Source organism: Spinacia oleracea, chromosome 6 (genome assembly GCF_020520425.1).
Source record: "Spinacia oleracea cultivar Varoflay chromosome 6, BTI_SOV_V1, whole genome shotgun sequence".
NCBI classification, from domain to species: Eukaryota; Viridiplantae; Streptophyta; class Magnoliopsida; order Caryophyllales; family Amaranthaceae; genus Spinacia; species Spinacia oleracea.
This window is the reverse complement of record NC_079492.1, coordinates 135843828-135863122: the sequence shown is the minus strand read 5'-3', so window position 1 is coordinate 135863122 and position 19295 is coordinate 135843828. Positions and strand designations below refer to the sequence as shown.

The following is a 19295-nucleotide window of genomic DNA, read 5'->3' as shown; positions in this document are numbered from 1 at the left end:
TATAGTAACAAATCAAAATCTATCTATGACGCCTTTTCCATAATTAGAAATCTTGAGTTCGATTTTGTACTATAATAGTTTACGGAGTACTACTCTATCTGATTCTAAAAGTTTTTCACATACATTTCCTCTTAGAGTGTTTGCCAACGTTGCACATATTTACATGCTAGTAAAAATTATAAAAATGTTTGATATTATTATAAAAAAAACTCTTGAAATAAATTAAAAAACACTACATGACTGTGTTTTTCTTTAATATTAGAAATATTTTAGAAAATTCTCCTTATTTGTGGACAGTTTCCAGACTTCTCTAATAGAAAGAACGTAAAAGATGGAAGGAAATAATAGTTTAATCATAACAGGGATATAAATGAACATTTATGCACACATAATTTCGGAGCATGCATGAGTGCGCGCATGACTACATGTTCCCAATCCCATAAGGCCAAGTGGTGTTTTGACCTTAATTAGCTCAAGCAATATGATCGGTAACCAGGCAATGTGTAAAAGTACATAATTCCATCCAAAAAAACGTACATCTCTTCCCAAAAAGCAACAAACACAAGTGACACAACCCTTAGGGCCTTGTTTGATATAAAATTTAAATGGTATAGATGAGATTTGATCTTAATTTTTTGGTATTTAACTCTTAAAATTTCATCAACTAAGGTAGTTGGCATCTTACACTAAAAAAAAATTAACAAAAAATATTAGTTTCTATATTGTTGTTGTCAGTTTTTAAATCTACCAGATTACTATAGATATGGACATATGACTATTGATCGGTTCATGATTCAATATAAATCACTTTTAAAACCAAAAATCAAACTATGATACTGAACCAAAATGGGAAAATATCATTGAATTATTTCTATATCTAGATTATCCTGTCAATAAACATATGATAAGGCATAAAAACATGGAAATAGACATCTAACATGACACTTTAATGTTTGTATTAAAAACCATACCAGAATCTCATACACATGTTAAGATGAATCTATATTGAAGCAGTTACATACTCCTTGCCCTCATGGTGCGTGCTTCAATCCCGATCGATAAAAAACAGAACTCGAGACTCCAAGTGTACGTACTGTAGCATTTCTATTTAGTCCACACAACAAATTTCATTGATGATAACTAGCTTTTAGCCTATGCATGACACATATTCTCTTAATTACAAAAAAAATCATCATAATTTTATGTAATAATCTACATGATATGTGAAATGCAAAAATGTCGAAACAACTGTGAAAAATGAATATGCAGTTTGATAAAAATAAAAAAAAAGGGTGATGATAAAGGTCGTAAGTTGCGACAACATTTAGTTGTCGCAATCTTACGTGTCAGAGTTTAATTGGTACATATAGGCGCCACGTAGGATATTAGTCATCGTAATATTTTTACTATCAATGCAAAAATTTTACTATGAAAGTATGTAAATAAGGTAATCGATATAAAGAAAGAAACAAATTAGAATCTTAAGATTTTTCTACCTTTATTTTAAACATGTATAATAGGATATATAAGTTAAATATTTTAGATTCCAATTTAAATCATGACACATAAGCATGCCATGTCATCATTGTGACACGGCTTAAAGGTCGCATGTTGCGACCTTTATCATTTTCGGAAAAAAAAATCAATTCAAATTGGAATGTCAAACTTATAAATATAAGAAAAAAAAGCCATAATGATTGATAAAGTTTAAGAGATATGTTTGATTTGTTCAAAGAAATCAAATAGAAATACAAAAGGAGAGGGAAATGGGGCATCCTAATATGCAAATTATTTTGCTTTAAAATATTAGTATAGATTAGCTAGAACTTTTAAAAGCCTAATTTTCTCTTCTCAAGAATTGATGAACGTTTGGTTTTGTGAAAAGGAGAAAGAACATATGTTTGACATACTTACTTTTCCCCCTCTTGTTCATCTTATTTATAGAGTATAGGAGGAAATTTCCCATTAATGGAAAACCCTAAAGGTCAACATGAGACAACCTCATACTTCCTTTTTAGGCCCACTTATGTGGCCCTTATAATTCTAATGGACTTCAAGCCCATTAGTTTTATAATTTGGACATGATGAATTTCAATGTTTTGGTAATGTTTTTTTATGGCTTAAATAATACTTCCTCCGTCTTTTAATACTCGCAACGTTTGGACTTTTGCCACTATTCATATAATCTACTTTGACTATTCGTAGTGTTTTTTATATAAGATAAAACATAGTCATGCGGTATCTTGTTAGATTCGTCTCAATGAGTATTTTCAAATTATCAACTTTTTATAATTTTTGCATAAAGAGAATTCAAGATATAAATGATCAAAGTTGTGCATTGGCATGCGTGAAACTTACAAACGTTGCGAGTATTAAAAGACGGAGGAAGTATATTTTAATTACACCGAAAACAACATCATTTTTTATTGAAGCAATAATAATAATAAAATAATAGTAATATGGAGTAATAACAATGATATAATAATAATAATAATAATAATAATAATAATAAAAATTAAAAAAAAAAATTAATAATAATAATAATAATAATAATAATAATAATAATAATAATAATAATAATACTCTTCTCCGGCGCGGCTGTATTATGAGGAGCATACCTTGTGGTCTTGTCAAGGTGTGCAACAAGGGGATCCTCTCGGCTCTTTGCTCTTTTCTCTTGTTCTAAAAGGTAAAATATTATTTTAAATTTTATTATAAGTTTGTCAAAAGCTATCCGCTACCTTCAAAGCTACAAATTTTAATATTTGACAAAAGCTACCCAAACGCTACCTATAACGCTTACAAATTTTACAAGTAGCGTCTTGACTAGGTCAGATCAAATCAGACTAGCGTTTGAGGTAGCGGTTAGCGTTTTCACTTCTCTTCTTGTTCTTCCTTCTTCGTTTCTAGGACTCACTCCTACTCACAAACTTCACCCAAAATTCTGGCTTGTTCACCACCACCGAGAAGTGTTCGCCGCCTCTGTCCTCAAACATCCATAATTCAGGTCGATTTCTTCACGTTGTCCGCCTCCCTCCTCTGGGCTTCGTGTTAGGGTTTTCATCCTTCGCTTTTTGGTTCTCCAAGTATTGCTCACTCTTCCTACTCAAGTGAAATTTTTGGACGAATTCCTCTATGCAATCGATTGCTTCATCATACTTACCTGTTGAATTTGTAATTTCAGCGATTGATTGAATTTTTAAGGTAAGAGTGTCTTTTAATAAATGATGTTCTGCGTTTTGTGCTAGGTAGTTGCGAATTAATAGAAAAATATTCGAATTTCCTTACTCTATCCAAGTCACAAAATGAGTAACCCTCTATGAGAATATGTAATCAGATGCAACAGGTAGTAAGGGAGGACAAACTTACTCTATGTATTAATGTATATTTTTGTTCTAATTAGACAAAGTGAAAATATGGTCAAATTGAACGATGAGAAATTGAGTATTGAGAAATTCTTAAATAACATAACTTGTTGGTGGGAAAGAAAGTTGTTATGTAAAAAGAATTGGAGTACTTAAAATTGTTAGGGCTTGTTTGGTTGACATGGGAATTAAATTCCCATAGGAATTAGTTCCCATGTTTCAATTTATGGGAATTTCTTAAAATTGTTTGGTTGACAACATGGGAATTAGAAATTCCCATGAACTTTGAATGACCAAGGGGACTAGGTAATTTACTTCCAATGTTTTGTAGGAACTCAAAATTCCCATAAATTTCAACTTCCTCCATTTTTACTTTTTTATGTCAACCAAACAACTAATCAATTTATGAATTCCCATGAATTTCCACTTCCTTCATTTTTAGAGTCAACCAAACAACCCCTTTGTTACTCCAATCAACTCTGATTTATATCCAACTAGATTAGATCCCGTGCACGCACGGATTTTGATAATTTTTTTCACAAAATATTTAACTGATTATCTCCCAAACTATTGCATATTATAACATTTTTAACATACTCGTTTAAATTTATTTATCTAATGTGCATATTTAAAATGCTAATATGGTAATTTTACCAAAATATTGAGTGTTATATTTTTCATTATTAATATAGTGATTTGACTAAAATATTACCAAATTAGAATAATTATTATTACTTCGTATCTATTATTGGCATAATTTATAAACTAAATTTTGTTTCCATACATAAATAGTTTATAAAAAAAAGGTAGAGAATAAAATAAAAAAAAATAAAACAGATACACTTAAATTTTTGTTGGAAAAATGAACTTTGGCGGGAAAAAATCGCACCAGGAATTGACACGTGTTATTCCTGGTGTCTCTTTTAGCATATAGTAATAGATGCTTAATATGAACAAAATATTATTATTGATATGAAGATCTGACTAAATATTACCAAAATTGTTTAATAATGTCATATTTAATAATCCTATAAAATTTTCTATTTATAAACATTTATATAAAAGGAGAGAAAATAAAAATAGAATAAAATAAATTTTTTTTAGGAAATGATTTTTGGCGGGAAAAAATCACACTAGGAATTGACACGTGTCATTTCTGGTGTCTCTTTTAGTATATAGTAAAGTAATAGATAGATGGCGGAACTACCATTGGTCCCGGTGGGTCACGTGACCCAGCAAATTTTGTGGAAAAAAACAAAAAAATAAAAAATAAAAAAAATAAAAAAAATAAAAAATTTCGCACACAGAAGCGTAGATTACAGACCCGAAAGACTAAAAGGTCACTATTTCGCGAAATACATTAACCTACTTCTCTCCTCCCCCCACAGCGCTGCCCAGCCCTCTGAGGCTCTGAGTCACCGTTACCGGCACGGCGGCACCACTCACCAGCCGCATCCACTGTCTGCGGCTCACCTCACCGGTCATCGGCAACTTTCCGGTACTCCGTCTCCAGTCGCCCAGTTCTTTAATTGCTCACCAGTCACCTCAATTCCTCAAGTAACGCGAGGTCGCGAGAGCCCAGCCAGTGAGCCAGAGAAGCCTCCCCGGCCGGCGGAGCCCACCTCAACGCGTTCTCATCAGGAACTCCGGCAGCCGCCCACCTCACCATTCACCATTCACCATTCGATCCTGTCCATTCTTCAAGGACGCAAGTACGTAACTCACGCTCACGCAAGGTTGGTCTCTAAATCTCTAATTGCTTCATGTTTTTATTACAATTTATGAATTATGATTGATTTCTCATGTTAATTAGTCAAAATTTCAGTTATTGCATTATTGATGAATGGTGATTGACTGATTGGAATTGAGATATTACTCAGATTAGAATTGGTATGATTTGTGAGATTGGTTATTGCTGGATTTTAATTCATTTATGATTGAATTATGATTGATTGGAATTGGAATTGCAAATGAAATGAAGTAAAAAAAATTGAATAACAGAGAGTTATCCCCCATTCTTTAGTCCACTGACTTGATTTTTGAGTTTGTTTTAAAATTTTCAACATTTAATTCATGAATTTGTTTTAATTGTTCAATTTGTTGTTGTTGTTGTTTGTTATCAGGGGATTATAGTAATTAGTTCATGAGTTAACAATGGAATTTGTTTGGTTAGTTATTTAGAGAAAGATTTGTTTTTAGATGTTCCCATGGATGATGTTATAGATCGATATCAAAACATGAAAACTCGTAGAGAGCAATTGTAATAATTTTGTAGGTATTTGATTGTAATAGGTACTTTTGGGACGAATTTTATTTTTACGTACTTATATATGTATTGTGTGTTTTTATATTGATTTTGCGGTGCGTTACCGATAGTGACCAAGCACCCTAAAATTCCCGGATACGCCACTGTTTATATCTAAGTGTAATTAAATAAAAATGTTCAAAGGACAATCCTGTTATGTACATCCAAAAAATGATTCAAACCTTAATTAATTCTCTAATCTAAATTGAACTAAAATTTAATCAAAAAGAGCCGAAGACGTGAGCAGGAGGAAAAGGAGAGTTCTTCCAAGCCCTGGCATGCATCTTCAAGATTTCTCTAGTTTTCTCCTTTGTCTTTGCTTCACAATCCACTTGCAATGCCAAACACAACTTGGTCACCACCGCTGTCTGTCTGTACTATCTCCGCACCCAGTGGCAGACTCACCTACTAACATGGTTATGCACGTGCATAACCATTGAAAAATTCTCGCGACTGTACTGCAAGGCCCAAACCACGCGTCTTCCTTTCTTCCCCTTCCAACTTCAAAGATATTTTCTCTCTCCTCTCACCATACCTAATCACCTTCTCTGCTCTTTAGACTCCTCCGCCCTCTCATCGGCCCCGGCGCACCACAGCGGAACCACTCTACGTCTCTACCTCCTCTATCCTCTCACCGGCCCTGGCGCACAACGGCACAGTCACCTTCTCTGTTTAGAAAATTAGGGTTCGTGATTTGGGAATTGAGAGTTAGATCTAAGCGGCAGCGGAAGCACGGCACACCAGCGGGAATCGGAAGTGGCCGCACACCATCACGGAACTACGTGGAGTCCTGGACGATTCGGCCGCCGGCAACGGTAGACGACGGACTGACGGAGCAAGGTTTGTTTGGACTTCAATTCAAAAAGTCGTATTTGAATAATTTTTGTGCAATTATCAATTGTGTATTGTAATTTGGACTTCAATTTGGAAAAATCGCAAATCGCAAATAAAAATTTATATTAATTTTGAATTGGAATATCAGTTCCAAATTCAAGGAATTAGGATTAATAGAAGCTGCAATTGATAGTGATTTAGAATTTGTATGATTTCGTATGATCCAAGCTTTCAATACCAAATTAGATTTAGGAATTAGGATAAAATATGAATTTGATGGAAACGTTGTTGATGGGCTCAAGAAACGTTGTTGATGGAAACAGACTGTTTGCAGACTTTTGTTGGGATGTTGGAAACGGTTGGATTTTTGATCTTTTAGAGGTAATAGCCTATTAGGTAGTATGAGAAGTCTGGGAACATAGGTTCTCCACTTCTGTTCTTTCCCCCCTAGTGATTTGGTTGGTCAATGATGCTCAAAACACCTTTCTTGTTGAAGTTATATTGATATTCTTTCATGATCAGGGATTTGGGAAAAACAGGAATTGGCTTAAGTTTGTGGCAAATCTAAGGTATTGTTTGCAAACAGTCTATGAGTAGCTGGTGTGACAGTTAGGCTTTTGCTCTTACCGAGCAGTAAGTTGGCTGGTATATTCATTGTTATGTAACTGCTGGCGCATTGTGTGACTTGGGATAATTTTGCTCTCTCTTTGTTGCTTAGTTTTTTCGTTGAAATCTTTCTCTCCTATACTACTGGGATGTAGAGACTAGAGAGTGTATACCCTAGACAAAAAAATGGTAAAATCAATTCAATTTAAGGACCCCGATACTCTGATAGAAAACTCAACCTATTTTCTCATTGAATTGCATAAGGAGATATATTAACTAAGAAACATTCTCTCTCTATGGATAGTATTATGGACTTATGGTAGGTAATCAAGATATTTCTTACTTACCCCAAAAAAAAAGTATGTCCTTAAACACATTGATATTGCCCTACCCTTATCAAATTCCTGGGTCCGCCACTGGTGAGTGTGATTGTTATAAATGTTTTAGTTAGAATCTTAATTTGGTAGTTCAATAGCTCATACGGTCAGATTGTAATTAGTTTGCAATTTCTCAGTTTCCGGGGTGTGGAAGTTGCTAAAAATTTTGCAGCTCTGCGCATAAGCTGAATCCTTTGATATCATAATGTCAGAGTCAAATGAGCAGGAGAAGAAGGTTGATAAAGGTTTGATTTGTTCCCATGTATCTGGTTTATTGCTCCTTTTTTTGTTTTATGCTTTAAATGCGGCTGATTTTCTTTTCTTTGTGCAGTGTGCAGCTTTGTTAAAAAACCATTGAGGAACAAGGTCATAAGAAAACGTCCTGTTGATGCCGTTTCAGATGGGGATGAAGATAATAAGGGGGAGAGTTCCGTGGTACAGCGTGCTAAAAGGCCTACCATGGCAGACAATGGACTTCACTTTTCTACCGGGACATCCAAACGGTCGGTGTCTGAGGAATCAACCAAGGATTCAAAGAATGTGCTGTTTCAGTATGAGTCTTCTAAAGAGATTCAGGTGCAGAACGATAGCAAAGCGACAGCTACCCTTGAGACTGAGACAGACTTTTCTAGAGATTCCAGGGCTATTCGAGAGCGAGCTCTCAAGAAAGCAGAGGAGGCCTTGAAGGGAATGAATAAGAAATCTGGCGATGATAAGCTATATAAGGGTATGAACAGTTACACTGATCACAGAGCAGGTTTTCGCCGTGAGCAAACTCTTGCTGCCGAGAAAGCTGGTGGGTCTCACGGACCGCTCAGAGCCTCAGCTCATATTAGAGTGTCTGCTAGATTTGACTATCAACCAGATATTTGTAAAGATTACAAAGAAACAGGCTACTGTGGTTATGGTGACTCATGTAAGTTTATGCATGATCGAGGGGATTATAAGTCCGGATGGCAGATGGAAAAAGAATGGGATGAAACAGAAAAGGCAAGGAAGAGAAATTTGGCTCTCGGAGGCCATGACAGTGATGAGGAGGATGTTGAGCATGATGACGAAAATGACGATGATGCCTTGCCGTTTGCCTGCTTTATTTGCAGGGAACCTTTTGTCGACCCAGTAATGACTAAGTGCAAGCATTACTTCTGTGAGCATTGTGCTTTAAAGGTAATTGAAATTTCTCATCTTTTTTTTCTTCCTGATATTCTGCTTTGCCCCATGAGTGATTCTGATTTATGCATAGCATGTGTTGTTTTTGGTACGAGTACTGAATTTTATTTTCTGCTGATGACTTTTGGAATTCGGACTTATGGTATAAGAGGGTTCATGGCACAATTGGTGCTTGGTTCAAATCTTTACCACACCTAGTTTGACAGCGGGTTTGCCACCAGTCCATCACCCTTGCTAACCTTTCAAATGAAAAGATATTTTGTGCCATAGAAAACTTTACGAATGAAAAGTCTTTTAAGGAATTATGTTATTTTTTCTAGCTATTTGTTGCTCATGCCAAGTGGTTTACAATCTTTAAAAGCCTTCAGGTCCCTAAAGGCCTTAAGTAATTAAACAGCTTCAAGGAATGCAATATGGAGCCAAAGGCTTGGCATTGTTAACTCATTAGTTCAAAGGAAGATACTGAGTAGGAGATGGTAAAATGAATTAGGTTTTAGTATAACTATGTTTCATATAATGTCACTGGTTTTTGGTATGGTATTTTTGCTGGTCTTGAGCAAACACTTTCTTTACTACTCATGTTAGTTAACCTTGTTGGTGTTAGTGTTGTTGATCTTTCCTCTTGAATGTTGCATCGTTTAGTATAACTATGTTTCATATAATGTCACTGGTTTTTGGTATGGTGTTTTTGCTGGTCTTGAGCAAACACTCTCTTTACTACTCATGTTAGTTAACCTTGTTGGTCTTAGTGTTGGTTTGTTGATCTTTCCTCTTGAATGTTGCATCGTTAAGTAACTTGAGCTTTCCTCTTGAATGCAGCATCATTCCAAGAACAAAAAGTGCTTCGTGTGCAACAAGCCTACTCAAGGAATCTTTAATACTGCTCATGAGATACGTAAAAGGACAGCAGCAGACAAAAAATGAAGAGTCAGTCTCTCACTCTGATCCTGTACTATACTCTATATTTGTCATTGTGCTGCTCTAGAGGTTTTAGAAATGTAAATGAATCTTGGTAAGTGCTCAGCTTAAGCATCCATAAACTGAAAAATGGAGTAGTTTGATTGTGTTAAGAGACATATTCGCTCTTCAGCTGCTCCTCAACTATCAACTTTCAGTTTAAATGCATCACCAATCACCATGAACCATGGCTCTCAATTTTTTTGATGAGTGAGGGGATCTGCATCCTGTGTTTTATCACATGCTCAGTTTCTGGAAGCTGATTTGATCAACACTCAATTGGAAATAATAATCCAGTTGTTTAACTTTCCATGTTGGCATGTGCAATTGTGCAAGGCGACATAAGGAGATTTTCTCTCTTTTTGCTGAAAATAGAGATGTTTTCTGTGTAGTTTTTACTCAGTTCTGTAGCCTTTGCTTTCTTTTCAAAGGAAGATGTATTGATTCATAAGACTAGTTTCTTGTAGACGACGAGCTTACATGTTTTTACTTTTCTCTATTGCACTTCATCACTTTTGAGCTTCTGAATGGTAGAAATATTTGTATCCCTCGTCTTGCTATTGTCCCATTTCATTTGCGTATTAAGCTTAACTGATGGAAATAAATATTAAAGTCTACGTTATTAGCACGAAACCAATTGAAATACAAACCATTGTTCAAACAAATATTCGATTATGAATTTACGATTAGGCCAATTTGATTTTAATGTAGACTCTACAACATACACTTTTATCGTTGTACTTATATGAGTTGTACCTGATAAGGTAACACCTATACCATCCGAATTCATAGTCCTCACAAGTTAGATGGAGCTATTTCAAAATGTTTAAAAGTTAACTCAATATATGTAAAAGTTAATGATAACATTTTCGGCTTTAATAAAAATTATTTCTTTAAATCACCAGTAACGTATAAATGTAATTATTTAACCTTCTAAAATATTTAGTCATTAAACATATTTTATACGAAGTAATATGAAAGTTAATTAAAATCTACGAAATATTAAAAATTCCCAAAAAAGAGTAAAAATTAGTACAATAAAGTTGTTGTACAGCTAATACGTGCAAGGACCTCTGATTTAATAGTCGCACCTTCGCTAAATATTATCCATGCCAATTTAGTACATTCATCCACCCATTCTCAAGGTAAAAATGTTGTATGGACAACTCTACTTCCTTTTTTAACAAAGATGAGTAGATGACTCCATTTTTTTTTTAACGATTTGCCAATATTTTAGTTTTTACCATCCCTTGACAGAGCAACTGTAAAAAAAACTGGTGGTTATTTGTTGTTTATAAGTGGAATATCAGAATAAGCGGATTAAAAAACAACACTGTACAAAAATTACAACCTGAGAGAGGCAGCAACAAATTTAGCTTCTACATAATTGGAGTTCATCGCTGAAAACCTGAGTTAGAGAGAGGAAAAATGGCGATCACATTGAACAATGGATTCAAAATGCCGGTTGTTGGGCTTGGAGTTTGGCGAATGGATAAGAAGGACGTCAAAGATCTCATCCTCAACTCCATTAAAATGGGTTATCGTCACTTTGATTGCGCTGGTATTTCTCTTTCCCCTTCTTCAATTTTTGGTATCCTTTATTGTTAATTAGCGAATTCCCAGATTATGATTTCCCCCTTTTTTCAGTTTTTTTATAGGGTAGGTGGGTATTTCTGTTTTTGCTCCGGGTTTCATTTTTTTTGGGGGTTTCGTGATTAATTTATTGTTATTGTGCTTTTCAGGCTGTGTTAATTATCATATTAAATGATGTTAGTTGGTGTTAAAATACTACTTTTATAGAATATGAATTCATGATTAGCCTGTTTTGATTTGTGATTCTTCAATTGTTGAACTTTGCGAAATAGTTGCTCTGTACAGATGTACTAAGTTGTCAAAAACAAAAAGTTGTACATTTTGGAGTTGAGCCTAACGTACTCGCTAGCTACCAGCTTAGCTGGGTCTAAAGTCTAAACCCCGACTAAACCTCGAGTTTGGACGGGGATTTTGATAAGCCTAGCACTCAAGCTAAATAAGGGTTGGGACCTTATTAAACAAGAAAAGTGAGCTGGAATGTTTGTTTGAATGTATGAATCAAAAAGAGTAATGAGTTATGACTTAGTCTTACGAGTTATGAGTAAGAATGGATTTTACAAAATACTTATAGTCATTTAGTATTGGCAAAATGCTAAAACGCCTGAAAGTAGGAATGTTTTTAACTTGAGAGAGTATTTGCTTGATTGAAACTCGTTATTAAGGTCGAGTGCTTGAACTTGTTCGGTTTCTTATCACCCATAATTCCAACCAAGTCATAATGGAAGACTCATGGGCGTCATGGCCTGTCAATAGGCGAAGAGGGTGGTTTTTTGATGTTGTGTGATTTATGATTCTGTACTGTTTGTTTGTTGTTGTAGAATGAATATTAAATCGGAATGATGTATCTCGAAAAATTGGGGCAGTTTACTTCAGACAATCTTTTATGCAAGAGCCTTAGACAAGTAGAAAACACATTCTGATGTTCATTAGCAAGTATATCTTAAGCTCTTTATTGATAAAATCACGATGAGTAACCAGTTAACTTTCCTTGCAGCTGATTACCAGAACGAAGCTGAGGTTGGGGAGGCTCTTACTGAAGCATTTCAAACTGGGCTTGTTAAGAGGGAGGATCTTTTCATAACCACTAAGGTCAGTCTATTTGGAAAGGGGAAAAAAGGGACTGTGTTTCTAATTCTGGGAGATATCTTGATCACTAGCTGACAATGACACTCATGTATCATATCTGATTCCAATTGCAGCTGTGGAACTCTGACCATGGACATGTACTTGAAGCCTGCAAAGATAGTTTAAAGAAACTTCGCCTCGATTATTTGGATCTATACTTAGTTCACTTTCCTGTAGCCACAAAGCATACTGGTAAAAGTGAAATTCTCGACTCTTAAATGATAAATTGCAAAATTAGTTAAAATTGGACTACGAAGATGTTGGGTATTTGTGCAGTGGTATACTGGTATGAGATACATGAGAAATATCTCCGGTTCCATACACTTGTATAAATGTCTTACACTTGTATAATTGTTAATGGTCATGAGCTGTGCATGTCAAGGTTCTAGGATGTTACATGAAGAGTTATTTTTATTGAACTTAGATAATCACCCTTAAGCTATCAGTTAGCATTTTGTGTTTTGGCTTCTCACTATAAGTCTATAACTGTAAAAGATGATATTGAATTACTGATAGAAACCTTCTTGTAGATTTTCAGAGGAGTGAACGTAGTAACATATCAACTGATATTTTTTTGGTGTAGCAAAGCTTACTTTTCCTGTACAATGTTCTGGCAGGAGTTGGTACCACTGCAAGTGCATTGGATGAGGATGGTGTGCTGGAAATTGACACTGCCATATCGTTGGAGACCACCTGGCACGCTATGGAAGATCTCGTTTCTACAGGTTTAGTTCGCAGCATTGGTATCAGGTAACTCCGACAAAGCTACTTGAAACCTTATTTAATACTCTGATGTGAAAAAATATGTTTATCTTACTGCCTTATGGTAGCCCTATGTTTTTAGGCTCCCTTGAGACATCATGTTAGTTAGTTACGTAATAACAAAGATAACCCCCCCCCCCCCCCCCCCACCCCACCCTATATGGGAACTGTTCTATGGTGCCTATTTATGTTCTGAATAATGGGATCTGAATCTGTTTGGTCACTCACTTCAAATATCTCATTATTTGCCATGATGCTTTAGATCTTCTCCCATTGACTTTGGTGTTTAGTAATTACTATGAAATTATGAATCTGGGAGTCTGAACTCTAAACAGTATGTTCCTGCGCTAATTGTAAATACGTTTTTATGCATGATAACTTGGACTTTAGATCACTAATTATTGAAATTGCTTGCAGCAACTATGATATCTTTCTGACGAGAGATTGTTTAGCTTATTCCAAAATCAAGCCAGCTGTGAACCAGATTGAAACACATCCTTACTTCCAACGTGATTCTCTGGTGAAATTCTGTCTGAAGCATGGGATCAGTGTTACTGCACATACTCCTCTAGGAGGTGCAGCTGCTAACACTGAATGGTTCGGTACAGTATCTTGCTTGGATGATCCAGTTCTTAAGGTAAATTTCCCCATCTGTTCTGTTCTTATGCGGATATTTTCTTACGAGTATTTAGTATCATCCTCATCCAGCTATATTGAAAAATCTTATGCCAGAGTTTCTTTTATTTTTATTTTTATATCAGGGCCTTGCGGAGAAACACAAAAAGACGGCAGCACAGATTGTTCTTCGATGGGGGATCCAGCGCAATACAGTTGTCATACCAAAGTCCTCCAAGCTAGATAGATTGAAGGAAAACTTCCAAGTTCTAGACTTCGAGCTGACAGAAGAAGACATGCAACAGATTAAAGGCATAGATCGCAAATACCGTACCAATCAACCAGCCAAGTTCTGGGGAGTAGATTTGTATGCATGAAGCTAACTAAGAATAAGATTTTAAGATCTACTTATTAAAGGACATGTTAATGCTTACTGATGGATTCCTTTATTATAATCCCTATGTTGCTGCATGCCTGCATAGATGCATCATTTGTAGGCTAAGGCCCTGTTTAGTTCACCTTATTTTTCCTGATCTGATATGAACTTATTTTTCTGATCTGATATAAACTTATTTTTTCTGATCCGATCTGGTCTGATCTGATCTGATTTTCTGAATTAAGTTTAAACAAAAATCTACATTTATGGTTATTATTTAAACGAAAATCTAAATGACTTACGTGTTAAATAAATGTTACACAAATTCATGATATTGTTATTATTTATTTGACTTTGCTCATGATTTAGCTATTCCTTATATTAGATAGACATAGACATGATCTAGATAGATCGGTTATGATCTTGACATATCAGTTCTGACCTATATATGATATGGACAGATCAATATAGATCTGGACATGATATATACAGAGTAGTTTTGATCTGGACATGATTTGTACGGACAAGTTCTGATTTGGACATGATCTGGACAGATCGGTTTTGATTGAAATAGATCGATTCAATTTTGGACATGATCTGGACATACAGGACATGATCTGGACATATGGATTTTGATATGGATATGATCTTGACAAATCAGTACAGATTTAGACATGATTTAGATAGATCGATCCGAATATATGGGTTATGATCTACACGTATGGGTTCTGATCTAGATCGACATATTGGTCTGTGTATATCAATTCTGATCTGGACATATTGGTTTTGTGTATATCAATTCTGGTTTGGACATGATCTATACAAATCAGATATTCTGATCTGGACATGGTTTGTACAGATCCGTTCTGATCTGGACATGATTTATACAGATCAGTTCTGATCTAGTCATGATCTTTACAAACCATTTCTGATCTGGACATGATCTAAACAAATCAATTCTGATATGGACATGATCTCTGCATATCAATTCTGATCTGAACATATCTATACAGAGTCGATATCTAGACTAGTTCTAATCTGGACATATCGATTCTGATCTGAACATGATCTGTACAAATCGGTTCCAATCTAGACATATTGGTTCTATAAGAATCAGACATGATGTGTAAGGATCGGTTCTGATCTAGACAAGATCTTTGCAGATCTGGACATGATCTGTACATATTGGTTATGATTTGGATATTATCTGGTCATACCGGTTTTGGTCTGGATATATAATGATTCTGATCTGTAAAAATCAGTTCTGATATGAACATGATTTGATCATATCATTTCTGATCAGGTTGCACAAGTAAAATTTGATAAAACAAAGGCTTTCATCAAATCCAAGTCACAAAACGAGTAACCCTTTATGAGAATATGTAATCAATTGCAACAGGTAGTAAGGGAGGACAAACTTACTCTATGTATTAATGTATATTTTTTGTTCTAATTAGACAAAGTGAAAATACGGTCAAATTGAACGATGAGAAATTCTTAAATAACATACTTGTTGGTGGGAAAGAAGTTGTTATGTATAAAGAATTGGAGTACTTAAAATTGTTACTCCAATTAAATTTGATTTATATCTAAGTTAACATAATAATAATGTGCAAAGGACAATATATCCTATTATGTACATCCAAAAAATAATTTAGACAATTAATTCTGTAATCTAAATTGGACTAGCTAGCTAGAATTTAATCAAAAAGAGCCAAAGACATGAGCAGGAGCACAAGGAGAGTTCTTCCAAGCCCTAGCATGCATCTTTAAGATCTCTCTAGTTTTCTCTTTTGTCTTTGCTTCACAATCCACTTGCAATACCAAACACAACTTTGTGACAACCCCTGTCTGTATCATCTCCTGCACCACACTCGGACTTCCCGAGTATTTTGCAATGGCGAACAATATCTTGACACCTCTCTCCGTTGCAAAGTGTGAGACTCTTAATATCTTCTTTGACACAACTGCTAAACCCGCGGCATGACTTAGAAGTTCAGCCCTACCTTCAGCACAACCACTTAGTTGTTCTAACACAGCTAACACCATCTCACTAGTTCTCCTGTCATTAGACTCTAATAAAAGTTCAACCATTACTTGTACTGCACCAGCTTCAACAACCTTAATCCTATTCCTACCCCATGGACATGCCAAAGCCAACACTTTAAGCGCGGCCTTGGTAGACTTTGGGGAAACATCATCCTTAAGCTTGATTAGTTGTACTACTTCTTCAAAATGTTGGCGTGTTAGAGAAACTACTTGTGTTGGTTCAGCTACTTGTATTAACAACTTCATTATACCAACAGCATCAGCTCGTGACTCGTAGCTATTCTTCTGCATTATTCTCACCAATGAATCTAACAAATTATTCTCATTCAACATCTTCTTTAAAACTGTCTCATCAGATATCTGAAGATGAGCTAATATCCTCAATGCTTCATCACTTACACTACTCGAACATTTATTATCAACGTCGTCGTTTTGGCCAAGGATAATAAGACGCGTTAAGAAATCGGCAACACCAGGGGTGGTCTCTAAACAACGCTTGTTACCACTACTTCCATAAGCAATACACTTTATCTTTTCAAGATTCATAACAAGTCGATGAGCTGATGAATTAGAGGATTGATCAATAAGCTTAAGTACCTGAGCTTTTGTCACCGGTGGCTTTGGTGTAGGGAACCGTTCAACGCCGTTAGAAGCGTTCAGAGTACACCAAGACTGAGCAAGGCGTCTAAGAGTGTGGTTGGGTGTCAGAAAACTATCAGGACTATCAATATTAAGGGGTTGTTTGGTAACTGGACAAATACTATTATTGTTGGTGAATACCCATTTCTCAATATTTTCACGATCATAAGTAATTCCTGTTGAAACTGTTACTGGATCTTTCATTATTTGCAATGAAATTGGACACAAGAAAAATGGTGGAACATCAATTTCTTGGTTGTGATCCATTTTTTGCTAATTATGGGTTGACTTTTTAAATGTTTTTAGCTAAATTTGAAGGTCTGGAAACAAAAATGGGCTTGTTGTTTGTCTGCTGGTTGTTAGTGTTGATGGTTTATGAATTATGGGAGAAGAATTTGGGGTTATATATATATATATGGTGTTATGAGGAGAGAGAGAGATTCAAAGGTCAAAACACGGAAAAAACAAAGAAATGAAAATTAAATATAAAAAATAAAATAAAAAGTAGGGAGGACTTTTCAAACAAATTGAAAGGCTCAAGGCAGTTGGATTTTATGACTAAGTTGAACCTTTTTGTTTTTTATTTATTTTTATTTTTTTTTATTTTTTAAGTTTTGGTTATAAAATTGCAAATTTCCAACCTGTTATTTACAAAAGTTTGCCTGTATTTTTGTGTGTATAATAATAAACAGTTGTACTAGTTGAAATTTTTAAGCACAAGGTATATTCCTTTGGAAATTCAAGTTGAATTGGTTGATTTTTTTAATATATTTTAACATTTGTGGTCAAACAAGTTAACTTCAATAAATATTTTGTTGAAATATATATATTTATTCATATTTATGGAATAACTATTTTGAGGGAAAGAAAATAATTAAATTTAGTGTACTCCTGTACAAAATAAATTATTGGTCAACGGGTTATAATGACATTTACTTTAATTTTAAGGATGGATCGAAATTTTTTCATTGATAGTACTGCATAAAAGTAATTATCATGAAAATAATGCAACTTCTTCACGTAAACTTTTATAATTTTTTCTTTCTTTACAATACTATGCACTCTACAAGTCTACATACTCCGGACATAAAGTAGTAAGTACAACGATTATAATATTTTACGGCGTATGTAGGAGTATAAAACTACAATTATCACTACAATAAATTGTACCATTAACGACGGGTGATTCCGTCACTAAAGGTCAATAATCGTTGATTAATGACGGATTTTATGTCGTAAACCCGTCATAAAAGGGGCCGTCATTAATGAAAAATTTTGTCTTTATCCCGTTGTAAAAGACATTTGCGACGGTTGTTCCCGTCTTTGTTTGGTTGTTAGCCCCGTCGCAAAAGGGTTTTGCGATGGGATTTTTTATCATGCGTTATTAGGTTGTCATTAAAGATACAAATTTTTATAGTGTATATTTTATTATTAAATAATTATACTTTATATTTAGAAAGTTACACTCTCTGTCAAAAGTTTAAAATAAAAACCTACACTTTTATCGTCAAACAGTAATGTTTTTTAATATCTTTTAATACCAATAATTATGCTTAGGCTGTATTATGTACATTTGTTCGCCTTATTTCCTTTATTTTGGGGAAAATAAGTTCAAATAATTAGTTTTGATAAAACCAGATAAATTCAGAAAAACAAAGGCTATTCAAGCTAGTGCAATTTATAATTAAAATAAATTTTGGTAAGTTCTAATAAATTATACTACATATAGTTTAGTTAAATTCAAGAAAAATAGTGAAATCAGGTGAATATGACGCACATTAAGTTAATTATCTTTTCTAATATAAAAAAATGTGTTCATATAAGATTTTCATTTTAATAGTTATGGTTTTAGGAATAATAGTTATAGATTTTGTGTTATATAAGATTCTCATTTTGTTTTGGGAATAATAGTTATAGATTTTTATGTTGATAGCAGTATATTTCACAAAACTACTCGTTTGTATTTTCTTATTCCATCTTCAATTCAACCTCTGCATGAATGTTTTTATGTTCTCTCATTACATACGTAATTGTGTCCCATGTTGTTTCATCAAATATGTATTGTGTAGCATGATACTTAATTAAGATGATTAATTAAAGGGGCGGTGTTTATTAATTAATTTAAAGTAATGGCTAATAAAGTTCACTAGTGAAAAAACGTGCTTAAACCACGAGTATTAAGAGAATAATTAGTGGAAATTAAAAGGTAACATATATAATAGTACGGAAATGATAAAGGTCGCAACATGCGACCTTTAAGCCGTGTCGCAATGGTGACATGGCACGCTTATGTGTCATAAATGTATTTGGAAACTAAAATATTTAGATTATGTAACCTATTATATATGTCAAAGGTAAGAAAATCTTAATATTCTAATTTACAAATTGAATAATGTAATTTTTTATTTCAGAAAAGTAATTCTAATTTGTATAGGAAATTAGAAAAAAATATTTTTAGTTATTTATATGATATAGGAAATTAAAATAAAAAAAATATGTGTACTAATTTATACTTAGAAAAT

At 34.2% G+C, this 19295-nt stretch overlaps 3 protein-coding genes across 4 annotated transcripts; 2 read left to right on the top strand and 1 right to left on the bottom strand.

Moving 5' to 3' along the window:
• The first annotated feature begins 2967 nt into the window (after positions 1-2967).
• Positions 2968-10161, top strand: LOC110794777 (zinc finger CCCH domain-containing protein 1). 2 transcript variants are annotated; one of them, XM_056830798.1, is made up of 5 exons: positions 2968-3204; positions 4754-5101; positions 7625-7732; positions 7819-8654; positions 9477-10161. In XM_056830798.1, exons 3-5 carry the CDS (start codon positions 7693-7695, stop codon positions 9579-9581), a joined length of 981 nt encoding a protein of 326 aa, XP_056686776.1. In that variant the 5' UTR covers positions 2968-3204; positions 4754-5101; positions 7625-7692; the 3' UTR covers positions 9582-10161. The 2 variants fall into 2 exon arrangements, with proteins under 2 accessions (XP_056686776.1, XP_021855427.1); XM_021999735.2 differs by lacking the exon at positions 2968-3204 and having other exon boundaries at positions 4698-5101.
• Positions 10162-10930: 769 nt separating this feature from the next.
• On the top strand, positions 10931-14293 carry LOC110794779 (NADP-dependent D-sorbitol-6-phosphate dehydrogenase). Its single transcript, XM_056830799.1, has 6 exons — positions 10931-11175; positions 12202-12296; positions 12407-12524; positions 12950-13082; positions 13512-13731; positions 13856-14293. Exons 1-6 carry the CDS (start codon positions 11043-11045, stop codon positions 14084-14086), a joined length of 930 nt encoding a protein of 309 aa, XP_056686777.1. The 5' UTR covers positions 10931-11042; the 3' UTR covers positions 14087-14293.
• A 1302-nt stretch (positions 14294-15595) lies between these two features.
• On the bottom strand, positions 15596-17144 carry LOC110794797 (E3 ubiquitin-protein ligase PUB23-like). The gene has a single exon (XM_021999758.2). It carries the CDS (start codon positions 17038-17040, stop codon positions 15790-15792), a length of 1251 nt encoding a protein of 416 aa, XP_021855450.1. The 5' UTR covers positions 17041-17144; the 3' UTR covers positions 15596-15789.
• Between the last annotated feature and the right edge of the window lie 2151 nt (positions 17145-19295).

What these genes read in the sequence shown, in the direction of transcription:
- LOC110794777 (XM_056830798.1), top strand. Translation starts at nt 7,693, where the DNA reads ATGTCAGAGTCAAATGAGCAGGAGAAGAAGGTTGATAAAG. An exon ending in GGAGAAGAAGGTTGATAAAG is followed by an intron (nt 7,733 to 7,818) that starts GTTTGATTTGTT and finishes TTCTTTGTGCAG; the next exon opens with TGTGCAGCTTTGTTAAAAAA. An exon ending in GTGAGCATTGTGCTTTAAAG is followed by an intron (nt 8,655 to 9,476) that starts GTAATTGAAATT and finishes TCTTGAATGCAG; the next exon opens with CATCATTCCAAGAACAAAAA.
- LOC110794779 (XM_056830799.1), top strand. Translation starts at nt 11,043, where the DNA reads ATGGCGATCACATTGAACAATGGATTCAAAATGCCGGTTGTTGGGCTT. An exon ending in TGTAGCCACAAAGCATACTG is followed by an intron (nt 12,525 to 12,949) that starts GTAAAAGTGAAA and finishes ATGTTCTGGCAG; the next exon opens with GAGTTGGTACCACTGCAAGT. An exon ending in GTTCGCAGCATTGGTATCAG is followed by an intron (nt 13,083 to 13,511) that starts GTAACTCCGACA and finishes AATTGCTTGCAG; the next exon opens with CAACTATGATATCTTTCTGA.
- LOC110794797 (XM_021999758.2), bottom strand. Translation starts at nt 17,040, where the DNA reads ATGGATCACAACCAAGAAATTGATGTTCCACCATTTTTCTTGTGTCCA.